Source organism: Ursus americanus, chromosome 2, assembly GCF_024610735.1.
Source record: "Ursus americanus isolate L20-20 chromosome 2, mUrsAme1.1.p, whole genome shotgun sequence".
Taxonomy (NCBI): domain Eukaryota; kingdom Metazoa; phylum Chordata; class Mammalia; order Carnivora; family Ursidae; genus Ursus; species Ursus americanus.
In genome coordinates, this window is record NC_142128.1 from 38,702,027 (window position 1) to 38,721,805 (window position 19,779).

The 19,779-nt window shown below is 62.8% G+C and overlaps 1 protein-coding gene across 3 annotated transcripts in view; it reads left to right on the plus strand.

Moving 5' to 3' along the window:
* The window catches only part of PKD1 (polycystin 1, transient receptor potential channel interacting), a 43,036-nt gene that overhangs the window by 1,449 nt on the left and 21,808 nt on the right, over nucleotides 1–19,779 (plus strand). For all 3 annotated transcript variants that reach the window (XM_087853529.1, XM_087853524.1, XM_045784022.2), the window contains exons 2-11: nucleotides 13,213–13,284; nucleotides 13,405–13,476; nucleotides 13,765–13,934; nucleotides 14,202–14,873; nucleotides 14,999–15,182; nucleotides 16,349–16,569; nucleotides 16,919–17,034; nucleotides 17,461–17,587; nucleotides 17,900–18,147; nucleotides 18,561–19,316. In XM_087853529.1, the coding sequence (XP_087709655.1) occupies nucleotides 13,213–13,284; nucleotides 13,405–13,476; nucleotides 13,765–13,934; nucleotides 14,202–14,873; nucleotides 14,999–15,182; nucleotides 16,349–16,569; nucleotides 16,919–17,034; nucleotides 17,461–17,587; nucleotides 17,900–18,147; nucleotides 18,561–19,316 (2,638 nt within the window). The remainder of the gene's footprint in view (nucleotides 1–13,212; nucleotides 13,285–13,404; nucleotides 13,477–13,764; nucleotides 13,935–14,201; nucleotides 14,874–14,998; nucleotides 15,183–16,348; nucleotides 16,570–16,918; nucleotides 17,035–17,460; nucleotides 17,588–17,899; nucleotides 18,148–18,560; nucleotides 19,317–19,779) is intronic.

Here is a 19,779-nt window from a genome sequence, read left to right on the forward strand (position 1 = left end):
ACAGCGAAGGTTCCTCTTTCACACGTGAGAAAACAGACTCAGGTGGTGTCGCTTGTCCAGGAAACAAGCAGTGGCCAGCACATGGCAGGGCTGGCTTTGACTGAGGTGCGCAGCACCTGGAGTTGGAATGGACAGGGTGCAGGGGACCAAGGTTTGCAGACAGTTGTCCCCGGGCTAGGGGCAGGCTCAGGGCCTGCTCATCTGCACTCCTATGGCCCTGTTTGGATTTCTTGGGCACTTTCAGGCACCGAAGCCAGGATGCCCATCTGTCCTTGGCCACATGCTAGAATCCACTGGGGAGCATTTAACATCCTCAGGCTTGTGAAATCTGGGGATGGGTCCTGAAGTTTTGTTCTGTAATATTCCCTGGGTGTTTCCAGTGTATGGCCACCTTTAATTAGAGGACCCCATGGTCAGTGTTCAGTTGAGTTTGGATGTTGGGGAGTAGGTGGTGAAGCAGGGGCGGGTATTTCTCCTGAGTGGTCTGGATGTCCTTGGGGCTTTGGTGGGTGGTATGGGGGTGGGGAAAGAGCAGGTTCTCCAGGGTCAGCTGGGAGCCATGGGGGGGTGGGGGGACGTCACACTGGGCCTGTCGCTTTGCTAACTGATCCCTTGAGCATTTGCCATCCTGGCTGTCTCTGTGGAGATGGGCCTCTTGCCTGCACCAGCATGACTGGATTGGATCCACCCCACTCCTTGTTTCTGGATACTGTGAAGATACCTGCATCCTTGGTGGGCTGGGAGCTGCTGAGGTCAGGCCTTGGTCCTCCTGGTTATTCTCTGCTTCCCCAGCGCCTGGTGCTGAGCTGGCCTCTAGGACCTTTGTAGGAAGTGAACAATACAGGTGGCTCGGTCAGGGGCGTGCAGCAGGGTGCGGGCTCTGGAGCCTCTTGGACACAGTGATGGAGCCCAAGACTGTGGCCTTACATGTGTCACTGTAGGATCTGCTCCTGGGTTTTGGAGGTCCTGGGAGCTGGTGGCCTGGCCCGGCCTGAGCTGGCAGGATTCCCAGAGCTGCTGGCCCCTCTGAGCTTGCGATGGAACCCTGAGACACAGGTGGACGGCAAACAGAGGAGACCCCATGCTGCCCTTTACACCCAGAAGCTGCCTCTGGGAGAATTCTGGAGGCTGGGGACCAGGAACCCAAGGGAAAGTGGGCTCTCTCCTGATGCCCCAGACCACTGTCTGGGCCCTTTGGGCTGCCCCAGCCATTCTGCCTGTCAACCCAGCAAGACCCATCCTCAGGTAGCAGGAGATAGGGGAGTCTTCTCTAAAGCAGAGGGGCCAAGTACAGAGAGGGCTGGGAGCCTCCTGGGTGAGGTGTGCCCCAGCAGCCCTGCCTTCTGGGTGGCACCAGCGGCCGCCTGTGCTGGGTTCAGGCCTGGTATGTCTGTCATGGGCCAGACCTGGGTGTAAGGCCCACGGCTGGTCCACAGGGGCCTGCAGGCCTCAGCGGGCAAGGTGGCCTGGGCTTCTGACACCCAGCGTCACCTGGGTTAACAGTGGCCTGAGAGAGATGACATTACTCAGCAGAGTGTTGTTTTTGTCCCATTTTTTAAAGCTTTATTGTGGAGAATTTGAATAGACCCAGAAGTAGACAGAACTGTGTGCCGAAGTTCACGGACCTGTCGCCCTCTGTCCTGCCCCCCTCTACACCTCCACCCGTCTTTGAACCAGACGCCAGCTGTCCTGCTCTGTGACACACACATTTTGGAGAGTCTGGCCGCACCGCGGTCACACCTAAGACGATGAATGATCCCCTGACCCCGTCTGTGCCGGCGTGTTTGGATTTTTGGTCGTCTCTGGTTTTTTAGTAGTTTGAATTAGGATCCAAGTAAGGTCCACATGGTGGGATTTGTCAGCGTCTTCTGTCTTCTGACGAGGTACCCACTCTGCCTCATCTCCCCTTCCTCGTGCAACTCGTTGAAACTGGCTCCGACAGCGTCTGGGTTTGGACTGCGCCTCTGTCACCTCCGTGGTGTCATCTGATGTGTCCCTCTGCCCTCCGTTTCCTGTAGTTGGGCGGTTGCTCCGGGGCTGTGCTGTGGCAAGCCACATTTCAAGTCCTCTGGAGGCGCTCGGGGCCGGTGGCTACGGTGTTGAACAGGACCCCAGAGACCTAGGGTGTTCGTCACCAGAGGGAGTTCAGACGGGACAGTGCTACTCCAGATGCGGTCGGCTCCAAGGTGTGGTTGCTTTTGGCCAACCACTGCCCAGGGGGCTGTGCGCTGCTAACTTCAGCCACCGGTCTAGGGCTCGCTTCAGGGCAGGACCTCTGTAGGGACTTGGTTTGTTGATGGAAATATCAGGGTAGGCACGCCTGGGTGGCTCAGCTGATTAAGCGTCTGCCTTCAGCTCAGGTCATGATCCTGGGGTCCTGGGATCGAGTGCCGCTTTGGGCTCCCTGCTCAGTGGGGAGTCTGCTTCTCCCTCTCCTGCTCCCTTTGCTTGTGTGTGTGTGTGTGCCCTCTCTGTCAAATAAATAAATAGAATCTTAAAAAAAAAAAAAGGAACTATCAGGGCCTTAGGGTCTTTTGTCACCTGGGGGGTACTTTGGGCCTTGCCCTTTCCCGCCTGTGTCCCTGAATGGCAGGAGAGTCAGGGAGACCAGAGGAGGCAGGCCTCCAGTGTCTGCATAGCACATGGGTGCAAGGGGAGGTGGGCATGGGGATCAGACCATGGGCCTGGTGTGCGTGACGTGTTAGGCTGCACGTGCCGCATGTGTTGCTGCCTTGAGGACTGCCCAGACCCCAGAGGGTCTCCTCCCCGAGCCCTCGCCAGGCAGAGACTCTCACTGCTATTTGCTGGGCCCTGTCTCTGGAGTCTCTGAGGCTCGGTTATCACCATGAAGCTGATGTTAAGCTAAAGACACAGATGATGGGGAAGGGGCTGCTTTGGAGGGGCTACCTGGAAGGACCCCCCAGTGTAGGTGACATCGAAAGGTCTGAGAGAGAGCATCCCAGACAAGAGACAGCTTCGAGGAGTCTCTCAGGCTCCAGCTGATGGAGGCGTGGGGGTAAGACCTTTATCCAGACAACAGCTGGGGACAGCATTGAAGGGTCCCAGATGAAAGAGGCACAGAACACTGGCTGCTGGGTGGAGATGGGTGTCGGGAGGATCTGGGCGTCCTGCATGCCCAGCTGCTTTCACTCTCATGTCCCCTGAGGTGCACAGCATAACCGGCCAGTGCTTGGAATTCAGAATATAAATGCGTGTGTAGTGGTGGGTCCCAAAGGGACACGGAACACAGATATACCAGACTGTCGATAGGAGGACACAGTGTAGGAGGGCCCCTGCCTGGGAGGGGAGGTGAATGGGGAGGCTTGGGCTGCACCTTGAACAGCTGGGACTGGAAGGGACCAACACCGGAGCGCCCACAGTACCAGCAGCCCTCAGGAGCTGGGCGGTGCCTGGGAGCAGGGAGGACTGCCACCTCTAGGAGAGCGAGCCGGGCCGCCAGACCGCTGCAGGTGCAGGGCATCTGCGAGTCTTTGACGTGGTGAGGGACTCCTAGCCAGAATGCTTATTAAAAACAGGAACAACAGCAAGGGTTTTGATGTATTCTCAACGCTAATGAGATAAAGGGTCTGATTAAGAAATGGGTGAAGGATCTGAACAGACACACCTCCAGAAAAGAGACAGGCAGCCAGTAAGCACGTGAAGAGGTGCTCAACTCAACATGTGGCTTTCAGGGAAACGCAGATCCCACCGCAGTGAGAGGCCCCTCACGCCCACGTGGACGGCTCTCTCCCAAGACAGATGGTAGCACGTGTCTCGATGTGGAGGCTCAGACCAGCCACCCAGCGCTGGCAGGACGCCGTCTGCCGGCCCCTCAGAAGATGAAATGTGGAGTCACGGTAGGACCCAGCAGCTCTGCTCCTAGGTGTCTATGCAGGAGAAGTGGGACCTCTGTCCACACAGAGGTTTGTACACAGATGTTCACAGCAGCAGGACTCCTAGTAGCTGAGACACAGCACAGCGCAGGTGTCCAGCTGCAGGAGGACCGAGGAACAGGACGTGGTCTGCCCACACGGTGGAGCATTACTCAGCCGTTAATAGGAATGGAGCCTCGACTGTGGCCCAACCCGTACGAGCCTTGAAAACATGTTAAGTGAAAGAAGTCAGACACAAGAGGCCACGTGTCAGATGCTTTCATTGTTAGGAAATGGAGCCAGAAAGCAGACTAGCGTGTCCAGCGGGCGTGGGGCAGGGGTTTCTGTTGGCGGTGGGAGTGTTGTGGGATCAGACAGTGGTGATGTCGCACAACCTTGGGAACACACGAGAAACGACCGAGTTATAAGCTTCACGAGGGTGACCTTTATGGTATGTGAGGTCCATCGGAACTGAAAACCAAATCTCTGAAAACAGCTGGAGGGTGTGCACCCCCCTCCCCACCTCGGGGTCGTCTTCTCCCTCTGTGGTTGCCTCTGAGCTCTTTGCTAAGCCCTTTCTGTCCTTGATGTCACAATCCCTCGCCACGGTGCTTTGGGGTTGGAAGCACTCTTGGTACCATTTTATAGACCAGGAAACTGAGGTTCCCCGAGGTTAAGTCCCTCCTACGGTCACACAGCTGGTGAGCTCTGACAGCGAGATGAATGCATCAGTGTGCTCTGGGGCATACCCCAGGTGCTGCACACGGGCCTGGCTCAGAAGTGCCGGTGGGGGGCACCCCCAGGTGGGATTGAGCGGAGCTGGGTGGGCGGTGGGCTCTGGCCTCAGCTGCCTGCTCGGCCCCTCCCTGCAGCTCCAGCCTCGGGTGTCCCCCTGCTCTCTGTGCTGTGTTTCTTCCCACAGACTTTCTGCTTGGTTCTGGGAGGGAGCCGTGGGGACCTAGGAGTCGGACTCTGGCCCTGAATCAGACCTGGTTCACATCCCAGCTCCTCCATTTCCTGTGTGACCTTGGCCGAGTCACTCAGCCTTCCCGAGCTTTAGTCTCCTCACTCACAAGGTGGGCACCGTAAATGGCTGTCCCTTCCGGGGTTGTGAGCTTGTCCACAGGGCTCAGTGCTGGGGCCACAGTAACTGTCACCATTGCCAGAGCGGCCCCTCAGCTCCATTCTGCCCACGTCCTCAGAGCCCATTACCTTGTCCCCAAGCACTGGCCACTGGGAGATGGGTCCTTGGGACCTGCCCTGCTGACAGAGCAGAAGCACGGAGAGCACGCGCTGAACAATGTGCCAGTCACTGTGTCGTGCAGACCAAATGCCAGGTGGGGGGACTCCTGCACACCCCTCAGCTCCTGCCGCGGCGGGGCCCGAGGTCCAGAAGCCTTGCCCCCGCCTCTGCTCTGACCTCAGAGGTGTCTTTAGCGTAGGGCCATGCAGCTGTTGGGAGTGTGACCCCTGGCACGCTCCTCAGGTGTTTGGGTCTCAGTTTTATGCGGTTGTGTTTTTGATGTGTTCAGGTACCGATGTATGACACAGTGAAGCTTTGAGGTGTGGATAGAATGTGTCACTTCGCGTGTTCACCTTGTTCTGTGACCTGGGGTGATGGGGTGCCCCTGAAATCCATGGCCATGAGAGCTGCTTGGTAGCCCCCCCCACATCGGCCCTGCTGCTGGCCTCCGCTGTCACATGCATGGCACACCCTGGTGATCTCACTTGAGCTCGCAGCGTAGGCGCGTGGTGTCGGTGAGACTTGGTTTCCCTCTCCCACTTCTCTGCGGGCTCATCCTGTGGCTTTCTCCCGGAGCCTGAGACCAGGGCGTCTCCTGTAGGGCCTCCTCCTCCTCTCTCTGTTGCTCTGCCTTGACCCTGGGCGACTTGTCGCCGGCCACCGTCTTCTAACAGCTGGCTGGGCGGCCCTGGAGGACGTGGCTCCCGCCCCCACACGCTGCCCGCAGGATGGGGTTTGCTTCTGCCGCCACCTGTGCTCCCCCACAGCTCTTGAGACCCTGGCTCTGGAGGGAGACCTTGGCTGAGGCTTGGTTTCAAGTGAGGAAGCCATTTTGGATGGAGATGCACATTTTCCTTCCCGGAACATTGTGCAGTGGCCAGCGCCAGCGGCGGGAACCCAGACGGGCCCAGCCCGCGGAGCACTCTGGAATGAAAACATCCCGTTTGTCCTGCCGCTGTCTGGGGTGGCGGCGGCCGTCTGGCCCTCTGAGCTGGGTGCTTGTGTGTCTCCAGCCGGCCGAGGCGGGGCCGTGTCCACGGGGTGGGCCGCGTGCAGCGGGGGCGCCGGCCGAGCGTGCCTGCAGTCTTGCTGCCGAACAGAACGCAGCTGGAAAATGCAGCTCACGTCCTTTTTTCCCGGAACACCTCGTTCTTTGTGGCTTGGCAGCCGTCTCAGCCAAGGGGCCCAGTGGTGCCCAGCCGCCCGTGCCAGGGAAGGGGCTGCGTTTGCGGCCAAGGTGGGCAGGGCTCACTCTCTCCCTGAGGTGCCTATGGGCCCAGGCCTGGCCAAGTGTGGTGTCCCTGATTTTAGCAGCCCCCGTGCCCTGGAGGCATGGAGCTCACCCCAGGATGCTGTGGGGCCACCCTGGAAAGGGCTTTGTCCTGATGCAGAGCCAGAAGCCAGCTTTTCCTGCTGGCGGAAGTAGGGAATGAGGGCCAGTGCTCGGGGCAAGGCTAACAGTGCTCTTGGCCTCCAGGGTCCGGTGCCTGCAAACTGCTCTTTAGCCCTGGGGTCATGCCATTGGCCATGCCCAGCAGCTGAGGGGTGATGGGATGGCTAACCACGCTGGACTGATGTCTCTGCCCCTGGAAAGCCAGAGGCCACGTGCCAGCTCCCTGGCCAGCATGGGGAAGAGCCTAGCCTTTCTCCACCAGCCTATAGACTCTGGGGCAGCCTCCCCGAGCCTCAGCATTCCCAGCTATAGAATGGGATGGTGCGCTCCTTGCCTGGCTGGCCGTGACAGGTCAGAGTGCAGCTCCTGCTCGCAGATGCCAGATCAGGAGGGAGGCTGGGCACCCTCGGGCGCTGGTCCTCCTCCTCCCCTGGCCCTGAAGGGGCCCCAAATCCCTAGCCACAGGCGGAGGAGCACGCTGGACCCTCTCCTGGTGGGCCCCCACCCTGGTCTTGTTAATGCTCTGAAGGCGGCTGCCTCTGGGCGGGTTGATCTCTGTCCCAGTGTGGAGGACTCCCCACCCCTCATCTCCTTCTGCAGGTCCCGGGCTCCCCTCCCTGCCCCGGCCTGCAGGCCCAGGGGGTTCCTAGGCCAGCAGCGTCACCACACCAGATATCTATGCCCCATCCTGGTGAGACTTCAGGAGTGGGAGGGCAGAACTCTGGTGACGGGGGCCCCCATCAAACACTGTGAAACGTGGGCCTCCTCCTGGATCTGGGAGGTTCCCATGCAAGCCTCTCCTCCTCACTTTGGAGGCTGAGACAGCCCCTCGCTTTTGCCCTGGGGCCGGGGGGGCCCCTCCCCGGAGAGCCTGCCTCTGCCCCCTCCCCAGCTGGCCCTCTCCGCATGTTTGTCTTCAAATCCGCTCCTTCCTAAACTTGGATTCATTAATTTACACATCATCATTTCCGGCTCTGGAAGCCAGCCTTGCTCACCATAAATAGACGGAATGAAAACACAACGAGGTTATTACGCTCAAACTGGCTCTGTGCTCCCGGCGGCCTGCCCCTGGTGCTGGGGGAGCTGCGGCGTCGCCAGCCCCGGGGCCCGGGGGTGGGGGAGGCAGGTCCAGCACTGTAGCCACTCCCCTTTTGCTGGGGGTCGTCCTTGCTTGGCTGAGGAGAACCTCTTTCTCCCCAGAGCTGGCGGTGCCTCCAGGGAGAGGACAGGCCAGCCAAGGCTGTGTTTCCAGGAGACCGGTGATGGAGGGAGGAGCATGGAGCCCTGGGCCTTGGATGGGGAGTGGGGTACCTTCTCTCCCGCCAGCACGGCCGTCCTGTCCTGCCAGAGGGAGGAGGCAGCTGCTGGCTCGGGAGGAGCGGGTTACATAACCTCTGTGCGGCCCCTCCGGAGCCCGTTCCCCCCAAGCCCTGTTTCCAGTGCGGCGGCCAGCGCAGGGGTGGGGGTGACGGGCTGGGGCCTGGCACTCGCCCCCGCCGCTGACCACATGTGTCTGGAATGTGCAGATGTTTCCTTGGGGGCTCCGGCTGGCCCCCGGGCCCCGCCCAGCATCTGGACTGGGGAATGGGCACACGGGCCACTCCTCTCCTTGGCAGAGGAGGAAACTGAGACCGCTCAGGGCTGCAGAGCAGGGTCCCAGCTTCTCCTCAGCTCTAGAAGGGTAGGCTGCTCTTGGAGCCACCCCAGGCTCAGGAACACTCCAGACCTGCTTGTGACCACCTTCTCCTTGTCTTCTACCTTCCTGCACCCTGACCCATGCCCCTCTCCTGGGTGCAGCCCCTTCTCACCTCTCCCCGCTGGGGCCCTGATGTGAGCAGGGGTGGGACACGGGTGCTAAGCCTCGTGTGGAGAGGGCGGGGGGAGCTGCCATTGCTCATCAGATGGGGGTCCTTCAGCACCTTCTGCTGGGCACCTCCGGCTGGGTGGGAAAGCAAGAACCCCTCCACGGGGTTCTGCTTGGAGCAGGAAAGAGCAGACCCAGACATCCAGTGACATGCTCTTGGGTGTCTGCACCCCAAGGATGCACACCCAGGGAGCTGGTGTCCCCCTCATGAGGATGTCTGGTCTGGAGGGCAGAAGGAGCACGGGAGACCACCTGGGCTCCCCCGTGGACATGCACGGGAGGAGAAGGAAGGCCAGCCTCTCAGCTTGATCCCTGGTGCCTGGGGTGGTGACGTGTGTTTTGTGCTGTCGTGGGTATGTGCCTGTCCCCTGGTGGTGTGTGGGTCCCCAGGTCACCCACCTCCTCCCTAAGCTGGCCTGACCCCTCCAGCCTTGGCCTTGGCATCTGTGGTTGCTTGTATGGACCTTAGAGAGGCTGGGGAGAGTCTAGCTGGCCCAGAGGGTGGGCCCTGGTCGGCCTGGGACCTCTTAGGGGTGCTGTCCAGCCAGGCTGCTGGCCCTCCTCCCAGTAGGGGCCGGCCATTGCTTGGCCATCCCCTGCTGCTTTGGCTTTGCTGGGTTCCTTCGGCAGTTCCCTGGGCCTGCTGTGTCTCTCCCCTGCGGTTGTAGGACTTGGGGAACCCCCGTGTGGGGCAGGGTGTCAGACTGTGATGATGTCACCTGGGGGGCAGGGCTGGCTGAGGCCTCCTTGGCACTTCCCCAGAGCGTTGATGGCAAGAACAAATGTGGGCAAGTGGCTGTTCAGGACCTTGGGGGTGTGGGACTGGCTGAGGATACCACCAATTGTCCCCTTTCGGTGACCCCCAGAGCTCCCCCTCAGTGTCCCCTCTGCCCTTCTTGTCTCTCCCGCTGTACACCGTTGCCCACAGCCTGCCCCACACAGGCGCGTCCACACCCTGGGGCAGGCCCGGGGGCTGGGGCTCAGGCTTAATTCTGCCCTTGGGCCACGGGACCTGGGCTGGGCAGGATCCTGGGGAGCTTGTTGCTGTTTTCTGTGCACTCTGGGCCAGGTTAGGCCCAGGGGAATGCTTGAGGGGCCGTGCTCAGCTGGGACCTGGAGCACAGGGAGCACGTGGCCAGTGCCCGTGACTGATGGTGGGGCCTTCTGCATGCAGGGGAGGGGAGCCTCAACGGGGCTGCTGGGCCAAGCAGAGCTGGATGGAGGACTTAACTGGGCTGAGGATGGCCTGGAGGCACAGGCCAGTGAGGCCAGAGAGAGCGATGTCCTGATGGGCTAGGATGGGTGCTGGCTGAGTGGCCTGGATGCCGAGCTTGACCTGCCCCTCCCACCCACTGCCCTGGTTTCTCAGGCACCACTCATGATGGATTTTCCAGAATATGGGATGTGGAAAACATTTAAGGGATTTTCCTTCTTTCTTTCCTTTTCTGCTTGAGGCCCAAGCTGGGAAGCTCTCCCGGGAACCCCTGGTGGGTCTCATGCCTGTGCTCACCGTCAAGTCCTGCCGCCCCCAGGGCCCGTCTCTCTGGACCATCACTCTGTTGCTTCTCGTGCCCCTGCAGCCTGATTCTTCCTCAGAGGCACAGACCTCGGGAAGTTCCTCCATAGGTCTAGCTGAAGCTTCTCCTGCCACAGCCACTGCCACTCCAGAGCATTGTAGTTGCCCAGTTGGGTGGGAGTCTGGCCGCTTCTCCCTGCTCTCCCGGCCTGGCCTGCCCCCCCCCCCCACCCTGGGAGCAGGAGCGGGCCGGCCGGGGTGAGCCTGTGGGGCACAGGATGGGCAGTGCACCCTAGAGGAAAGCCCAGCCCGGTCTGGCAGACAGAAAGCACCCCCTCCACCACGTGTGAGAAGGGACAGGGGAATCTAGACTCCATTGTGGGGGGCAAGGTGACCTTGCCAGAAGGTCCTATCCCCATGTCTCCGGTCCCCGAAGGCCTCTCCAGCCCTGGAGTTCCTGGAACCCAAGTTCTGGGTGGAGACGGACCTGTGCACATAGCCACGCACGCGCACTGTCTCTCCCCATGTCTCTCCCCCCCCCCCCCCCGCCTGCCCCCAGATGGGAAGCCAGGAGGCTCGCTGAGACCAGTGCCTTGTCCGGAGCACCTAGCTGGGTGCTAGGTCAGTGACAGTGCCACTTCTTGAGTGGAGGCCTCACTGCCCCAACCTCCTCTTCCGATGGGGCTCCTGGCCCCCTGGCCAGCCCTCTTGCCACCCATTCCCCTCTGAAGCCCCCACTCCAGGCCCCCTAGGGCAGCCTGTCCATCCACTCCTGCACCCCCATTTCTCCTACTTCAAGGGCAGAATGCGTGTGGAAGACTCTGGGGACTCGCCTGCCCCCAAGACTGGAGCTGTTACGATGCGCCCCTTTCTGGCAGTTTCTTTAGATCTTAGTTTGGACAGTTGCAGGGGGAGGAGCTGTGTTTTGCTCCTGGATTTCTCTTGCGTCTGTGTGCTGAGGGGGCTGCACCCCCCGATGGGTGGATGGGCTCTGGGCGCTGCCACTGTAAATCCTGTCTCACCCCCTAGGTGAGGGGAGGAGCGTCTGTGGCGATACTGGTCCTCCGGGCTGGGGGCCACCCTGCCGTGTGAGAGGCTCCGGCTTGTGCCATTCCTTTGAACCTCTTGCCTGGAAGTTGAACTTTGCCACGTTAGGCGCCCTGGCTCCTGTCTGGTTGGGCGTCCTGGTGCTGGCAGTGGGGGCTGCTCCAGGTGGAAACGCCCAGCCCCCAGCCCCACCTGGTCCCAACAGGTGCTCCGGCCCCCCTGCCCCACCCATCCGGGGGGGTGGGAGCCCCTCTGGGCCTGGCTCCCCACTTAGGTCACAGTATGCTCTCGGTGCCCCTCCAGGCAGCCCCCTGGCTGTGTTGGGAGCCAGGATGGAAGAGTTGCCTGGTGGTCTGGTGGAGGCCCAGCTCGCAGCCCCCAGCTCTTGTTGGTCGCCATGAGACCCTGTGTGGCCCGCAAGCCTCCCGGGTGAAGCAGTGGTCAGGGGCTGTGGTGCAGGTCGTTTCCTGACCCTGGTTCTAGACGTGGTCCGCGGCATCATGAGCCAGGCCGGGGTGCTGCTCCTGGCATCCCCCCCCCATGTCCTCAGGGCCCGTGTGTATGCCTCAGCTCTCCCAGGAGGCCCTTGTTTTCTCACAGCCCGTTCTAAGGTCCTTCTGTATTTGGAGCAGGCTCCATTTCAGAGGGTGACTGTTGGGAGCTGGACACCCCCAGGTGCCTCAGGAGCTTAGATAGGAAGGGCCGCAGCAGCCAGGCAGGTGCCCCGGGATGGGGGGTCTGGACCAGGCTGTGCTCGGGGTAGGGTGGGAGTCTGAATGTTGGAAGAGCTGGGTTGGCAGGACCTGGAAATGGTTGGGCCAGGAGGAGGCATCAGCGGACCCCCGGCCTCTGCACGACTGGGTGGTCACTGGGGGCTGGGGTAGGGCCCGTGAGAGGCATTCTGGGGCCATCCGAGGGCGAGCGGTGACACCTGCAAGGGCAGAGGCTCTGCAGGTGGGAGGCCCAGGCCTCATCACTTTGGAGGCCACGGCAGGGGGGCTGCTCTGACGTGGGTGCCTGGGGCGGGAATGAGGAGGCCACAGTAAAGCGGGTGACTGGAAGCACCCGCCGGGTCAGGGCAGCGGAAGGGTGGGGGGGCGACCGAGGCCTCCAGCTCCAGGCTGGGAGGGAGAGTGGAGTCGTTGGCCGCACAGCGTGTTGTGTGAAGGGCTTCAATCATCCTGGGGGGAGGGGGGCTGTCGCCAGCACCAAGGGTCGTGGTCCTGAAACGTTCACACCTCGGGGAATGAACGTGCTTTCGTGCCACTGCCTCACGGTGCGTCTCCTCACGTCTGTGAGCTCTGCTCCTGTTAACCACGCCACCCACGCCGTTTCTCCCGGGGCAGCTGTCTTCCTTGCCGTCTGGTAGTGGCGCGTGTGGCCAGGGCGCTGGGGCCTGTGACCCGCGTGGAAATCGCTGTGGGATCCCGGCCTGTCGTCTGGTTTTATTCATGATGCTCCACGCGGAGGTTGCGCGTTCTCTGCAGTTGGATCGTCTGACTTGGCGGTTTCATTTCTGGTGATGCGTGACGCTCTGAGCAGCATGTGATGCTGTCCTGTGTTTTCTCATTTTGGTTCCGGAATGCTGTCACCTCTGGCTTTGGGCTGTGGGACACTGCCCTCTCCTGGGGTTTACGGAGAGCCGGCTCTCGCTGCTGGTCGGTTGTGTTCTTGCGTGGACTCTCGCAGGATCAGTCTGTGTCTGGACGACCGCTCCGACGCGGGAGCGCGGCGTCACACAGCGCTCGTCTCCCCTTTCAGCCGGTCTCGTGACTCCTGCCTGGTTACGCTTCCTGTTGAACCTGCGTGCTACCTTGTGGACCACGCCGGTGTTTGTCCTGGGGTCCCGCTAACCTCGGTGTTTACTACGGCCTGTCACCGTAGCTATGAGCTGAGGTGGTCCCCTAGGGTCCCCTCCCTGCTTCTCTGGTCTTTGTGCCCCACTGTGTTTTGGGGGCATTCTGAGACAACACCTCCCCCAGGCTAGCAACAGCGAGGCTCCTGGAGACCCTTGGGCTGCCTAGTGTGTTTCAGACCCCATGTGGGTCGGCACTGCTGGGCCAGGGGTGGGGGGCTGGGACTCCTGGGGCCCAGCTCTGGGCAGAGGGGGATGGGGCAGGGCTGCCAGCCGTTTCCTGCTCCGTTCATTTGGACGCTCTATCCTGGCCTCAAGAGTAGGGACTTGGGGGGTGCGGGGGAGCCTCTGGGGTGGGGCTGGGTCTGCTTTGTGCCCTGTCCGGGGCTCTGGCACTGACCAGGGACCACTTTGCTCCCCAGAGATGTCTCCCACAACCTGCTGCAGGCACTGGACGTCGGGCTCCTGGCAAACCTCTCCGCACTGACAGAGCTGTGCGTGTCCCCTCCAGGCGACTGTGCGGTTCCCTGGGGCGGGCGGGTGGCGGCTGCCTGTCACTGTTCCGGTTATGGTGGCTTCCCTCACACCTTGCTGAATCCCCCTCTTTCTTCCAGGGACATAAGTAACAACAGGATTTCTACTTTAGAAGAAGGAATATTTGCTAATTTATTTAATTTAAGTGAAATGTAAGTTGTTTCTGGTGGCTGTTGGTAGCCAAGCCCCAGCCCCCTAGTGACCCTCGCTGCCCTCCTGACCTGGCCCGTTCCCATTTGAGACCAGGTGCTGGGAGCTGTGTGCTTGCCTACTGGAGCTCATTCAGGGCCCGGCGGGCTGCCATGGGGATGGTGGGGTGCCGTACTTGTGAAGGTACCCCGGGCCCCCGCTCCCTGGGTTGAGGCCCGCAGAGACCCCTCCTCGGGGCCCCCTCATCTGCCCTGCCATCTGCCGAGTGCCCAGCCTTATGCCTCCCACAGAAACCTGAGTGGAAACCCGTGGGCCTGTGACTGTGCTCTGGCGTGGCTGCCGCGTTGGGCGGAGGAGCGGCAGGTTCTCGCGGTTCGGCCCGAGGCGGCCACATGTGCTGGGCCCGGCCCCCTAGCTGGTCAGCCCCTCCTTGGTGTCCCCTTGCTGGATGGCGGTTGTGGTGAGTGTGGCCGGAGTGGGGCCGGCAGGGGCCTTCCCTGCTGGGTAGGTCCCCGTAGGTGCTCTGGGGTCACCAGCCTAGGTGGGGGCAGGCAGGACACGGAGGCATGTGGGCAGTAACCATGGTGGTTGACAGCCCAGGCTGGGGGGCAGGAGGGCCCTGGGGAGCAAGGGGACAGTGCAGGCGGGAGGTGGGGAGAGCAGCGAGGTGGTGTGCACGGGATCCAGATTGGGGCAAGCCAGCGACCGGCCTGTCTGTTTGGCCCAGGTGAGGAGTACATCGCCTGCCTCCCTGACAACAGCTCGGGTGCCGCGGCGCTGGCGGCCTTCTCAGCTGCGCACGCGGGCCCGCTGACGCCCGAGACCTGCAGTGCCTTCTGTTTCGCAGCTGGCCAGGGCCTCGGGGCCCTCTCAGACCAGGGCTGGTGCCTGTGCGGGACGGCCTGGCCCCCCAACGCCTCGTCGGCCTGCCTGCCCTTCTGCTCCAGCACCCCGTTGCCCCTCGCCCCTGCCTGCAGGGGTCCCACCCTCCTCCAGAACATCTTCCCTGCCTCCCCAGGGGCTGCCCTGGTGGGGCCTCAGGGATCCCTGGCCTCTGGCCAGCCAGCTGCCTTCCATGTCACCGCCTCACTGCCTGTCAGCTCCACACACTGGGACTTCGGCGACGGTTCCCCCAAGGTGGACGTTGCCGGTCCCGGCACCACTCACCGCTACGTGTTGCCCGGACGCTATCACGTGACAGCTGTGTTGGCCCTGGGGGCCGGTTCAGCCCGGCTAGGGGCTGAGGTGCACGTGGAGGCGGCTCCCGCGGCCCTGGAGCTCACATGTCTCGTCTCGGTGCGCAGTGACGAGACTCTCAAGCTTGGTGTCCGAAATCGTGGTGGCTCGGACCTCGAAGCCACCTACAGCATTGTGGCCGTGGGCGAGGCGCCAGCCAAAGGTGGGTGCCTTCCTGCCCCTGGGCCTGGCTCATCCCCCTCTTCCTCACCCCGGGAGCTGGAGCGGGTGGGGCAGGGCTGGTTGGGCACACACTGATGCCCCCTTCTCCGCCTGCTGACCCCGCAGTGGTGCACCCGCTCTGTCCCCCGGACGCCGTGATCTTCCCTGGCAACGGGCACTGCTACCGCCTGGTGGCCGAGAAGGCCGCCTGGCTTCAGGCGCAGGAGCAGTGCCGGGCCTGGGCCGGGGCCGCCCTGGCCATGGTGGGCAGTCCTGCCGTCCAGCGCTTCCTGGTCTCCCAGGTCACCAGGTACCTGCCCCCCACCCCCAGAGAGGCTGGGAGGTGGGGTCCCCAGAACGCCGGGGTGGGGACAGAGCCTAAGGCCGAGGGGATCAGGAGGAGAGGTGGGGGTGGCTGAAGGAGCCACGTCCAGCTGGCTGGCCTGACCGCAGCCAAGGAGCCACGTCTTACTCAGCTCTTCGGACGTAGATGTGGGCGCGGGGGCTGCGTCCCGGGTCCTACAGGCTGCCCACCGCCTGCTGTCCCTGCTGAGCCCCACCTGGCAGACGTAGAGCCGGCTCTGGTGTGACCACGGAGGCCCCCCTCGGCCCCCCAGGCCTGTGAGGAAATGCGCTTCCCTGTAGCTGGCACCAGCCCTCCCCCGCAGCTGTCGGTGCCTGCCGAGGCCCGAGGCCACGTGCCCATTTCTCCGCGAGTCCCTCTGTGGGAAGGGGCCGACCAGACTGTGGATCACACCCTGGACATGCTCGGTGTCCAGGAGGGGAGATCGAGGCCCGGAACAGTCAAAGTCGCCTGGTTAACTGGCAGTAGCCGGGCCCCTGGCTCTGACCTGGCGCCTCGGTCCTCTCCCTGGGCCGTCCGTGTGTCTATAAGCTCTCCCTCCAGAAGGGTCTTCCTTCCTCGGCAGAGCTGTGGGGAGTAGCCTGTTTGGGGGACTGAGATGCAGGTGTTTTGTTTCCCAAACGCTACGCCCAAAGCCGCCTTTTTTTTTTTCTTTTTACAGATTTTTTTTTTTTTAATCTGTTTGAAAGAAAGAGGGAGAGAGAGAAGGGGCAGGGGTCAGGGGGAGAGGGAGAATCTCAACCAGACTCCTCACTGAGCACAGAGCCCGACGTGGGGCTTGATCTCACCACTCTGAGATCATGACCTGAGCTGAAACCAAGAGTCAGCCACTCAACTGACTGTGCCCCCCTGGGGCCCCACACCCAGAGACTTCTCACAGAATACACAGCCCTCGGCCACCCTGAAGCCTCCCCCTGCAAGGAGCCCTCCACTGGGCCCCTGGCCCCACAGGCATGGGTGATGTGTGGACACTGCCGTGGCCTTGCTTGCCAGGTCATCTCTCTGAGCCTCAGTTTCCCCATCTTCCCCAGGGGAGAGGGCAGGGTCAGACGGAGGAGTGCTTGTCTTCGGGGAGCCCCTGAGCGCCCACTCTCCCCTCCGCCTGCCTGCAGGAGCCTGGATGTGTGGATCGGCTTCTCCGCCGTGGAGGGGTCGGAGGCCGGCCCTGCCGTGCGGGCTGAGGCCTTCAGCCTGGAGAGCTGCCAGAACTGGCTGCCCGGGGAGCCGCACCCTGCCACGGCGGAGCGCTGCGTGCGGCTCGGGCCTGCGGGACAGTGCAACACGGACCTGTGCTCGGTGCCCCACAGCTATGTCTGTGAGCTGCGGCCTGGAGGTGCGCCGGGGCCCCTGGAGGGCTGGGGCTCACCTTGTGTGCTGGAGCTGGACCAGCTCCCCTGGCCATCCGGGGGAGCTCCTCTACATGCGCCCCGGGGGCTCCTCCTGTCCTGGCCGGGACAGTCACATCCCTCTTCCCAGGCTCACTCCTTAGCTGTTCAGTGTCCATTAGGTGTCACTGAGCACCTGTGGTCCCAAGCAGAGCCTGCACCCAATGGGACAGACAAAGCTGGGGTGGGGAGCTGGGAGGCTACTGCCAGGGGGCTCAGTCCTAGGTCTGGCCCTGCCTCAGGCCCCTGACACTCTCTGCCTTGGCCTGGGACGTCATTGCACACTTGCCATCCCAGGTCCCCTGTGGGACGCGGAGACCTTCCTCGTGGGAGCACCCAGTGGGGACCTGCAGGGACTCTTGAGGCCCTTGGCCGAGCAGGAAGCCCTCTCGGCCCCCCAGGAGCTTGTCGAGGTAGGCCGACCCCAGAGCCCTCCAGGACACAGTCTGGAGACTGAGCCTTCACCTGGCTGCTGTGTCTAAAACTAAGCTCTTTCTTCTGGGCCTTACTAATGTCCTGTGTGCCCAGTAGAGACGCTGTAGGAAACCCACCACTGCAGAGAGAAGCAGCGGCCCCTCTCCGGCATCTGAGCGAGCCCTGAGTGCCCCTGAGCCTTCTCTCTGGGTGTGTGTGGGTGTTTTCACAAAACAAGGTGGCGGTCCTGTGCTCAGGTGGTTTTGACCTGATTTTTCATCCTGAGTGACTGTCTTCCTCGGTGTGAAGCCCCATCTGGTGGCTCCTTCCCCTCTGAGCTGTAAGGGGTTGGGGTCATGGGGTGGGCCGGGGTGGGGCTGCCTGGGGGTCGGGGTCTGTGGAGCTGAGCAGCCCCCCGCCCGCAGGTGATGGCGTTCCCCAGCCTGCACCTGAGCAGGGAGGCCTTCCTCACTGCAGCCGAGTTTGGCACCCAGGAGCTCCCCCGGCCCGCCCAGCTGCGGCTGCAGGTGCTCCGGCCCACAGGACAAGCAGGTGGGACTCTGTCCTGGGGGGTGGGGGGCTGTCTGCGCGGTCACATGCACTGGTCCCTTGGCTCCTGGATGGGTCTCCAGCCTTGAGGTGGACACAGTGGTGTCCATGAGAAACCGACCCAGGCTCGGGATGCACAGGACTGCCTGTGTGTGGGGCTCGCCTGGGTCAGTCAGCTGGCCCAGTGTCAGGAGGGGTAGCGGAGTGATGCTGGGGGCCGGGGTGCTGCCTGGCAAGACCTCGTGTCATCGTGGGGGTGTCCCAACTGTGGCTTAATAGCCAGCCAGGACCCCGACACCCCTCTTCTCCTTGCAGGGGTCCCAGGAAGCAGCAGGGAGCCTGAGAGCAGGTCTCCAGAGAGCCAGACTGAGTCAGTCCCTGCATGTGCCCCAGAGGGACGCTGGTGCCCCCGAGCTAGTCTCCCCCTGCCACTGGACGACCCCTGCCACCCCCGGGCCTGTGCCAATGGGTCCACATCAGGGCCGGAACTCCCTGGGGCCTCCTGTGTGCTGTGGAAGGAGTTCCTCTTCTCTGTGCCAGCGGGTCCTCCTGCCCAGTACGCGGTACGTGCCATCTGCCTCCCCCCTGCTGCCCACCCAGACAGACACCACACTCTTCACTTGCCCTGCCCCGCTCTGGCTCTGTCCGTGTCCTTGCTCAGCTCCCCCAGCAGGAGAAACTGCCAGCCCAGGCCTTTCCACTTGTTTTGGCCACAGTGTCCCTCAGAGGTCCCGCCCCGTCCAGGAAAGGCCCTGCTCCTGCATGCGTCCTTGCCCTCTGCTCTGCGCACATCCTTGTCCCGGAGCCTGTCCCGTCTGTCCCTGCCATGAGTGCCTGGGGGGCTCCTGTGAGTCCCGGTTACCCCAGGTGGATCCTGTCCACCTGCCGGAGCCCCTAGTTTGGAGCTCCCTTGCAGCCCCCCGACCAGCAGTGGTCCACTGTGAGGACCTGACACAGCCTGCCTCCCTTCCTGTAGATTACCTTCCGTGGCCAGGACAGCCCCCTGCTCCCCGGTGACCTCATCGTCTTGCAGCACGATGCTGGACCGGGTGCCCTTCTGCACTGCTCCCCAGCCCTGGGCGCCCCTGGCGCTGAGGCCCCGTACTTCTCCGCCACTGCCGCGGCCTGGTTGGCCCACCTGCCCGCTCAGCTGGAGGCAGCCCCAGCCGGTCCTGCCTGTGCCTTGCGGCTGCTCGCTGCCACAGAGCGCCTCACCCCCCTGCTGGGCCTGCGGCCCAACCCAGGGCTGCGGCGGCCCGGGCGCTATGAGGTGCGGGCCACGGTGGGCAACAGCGTGTCCACGCACAACCTGTCCTGCAGCTTCGAAGTGCTCTCCCCAGTGGCGGGGCTGCGGGTGGCCCATCCCATCCCCCACGACGGCCGCCTCTACGTGCCCACCAATAGCTCAGCCTTGGTGCTCCGAGTGGACTCGGGCACCAACACCACGGCCACAGCCCGCTGGCCCGGGGGCAATGTCAGCGCACCCTTCGAAGCCGCCTGCCCTGCGGCGGTGGCCGCCCTGGTGCCCGGCTGTGCCCTCGAGGCCAACACCACCCTGTTCTCGGTGCTGGTGCTGCCTGGGCTCAGTGAGGGTGAGCATGCGGTCGAGGTCGTGGTGGAGAACAGCGCCGGCCAGGCCAACCTCAGCCTGCGGGTGAAGGCCGAGGAGCCCATCTGTGGCCTTCGCGCCACTCCCAGCCCCGAAGCCCGCGTGCTGCAGGGCGTCCTGGTGGTAAGTGAGGCCCCCGCAGATGAGGGGCCGTGCGGAGAGCCGTCCCTCCCCTGTGAGGAGGGAGCGCGGCCTCTGGGGACGGCGGGCTCTGTGGCTGGTCTGGGGCAGGCTCTGTTAGGTGGCTCCTCCGTAAAGAGCCCCCACTAGAGTGGCCGCTCTGAGGGCGCTGCGTTCCGCTCCCGCGGTTCTCGGGGAGCCCGCCCCCACCCCCGCCAGCCTGCGTGACTCTCCAGGCCCCTGTGGTGTTCCCACCGGGCTGAAGGGAGTACTTTCTGAGGGGGAGGGTGTCGTGCCACCATGCTGCTGTCCCTGTCGCGGCCTGTCCCCCACGGCAGGCGGCCGTCAGCTCTGTGGCCTTCACACGGGTCGTCAGAGGGGCCGTTTCTTTTTTTTTTTTCTTTTCTTTTTTTTAAAGATTTTATTTATTTGAGAGCGCAGAGGGGACACTAGCAGGGGCAGAGGG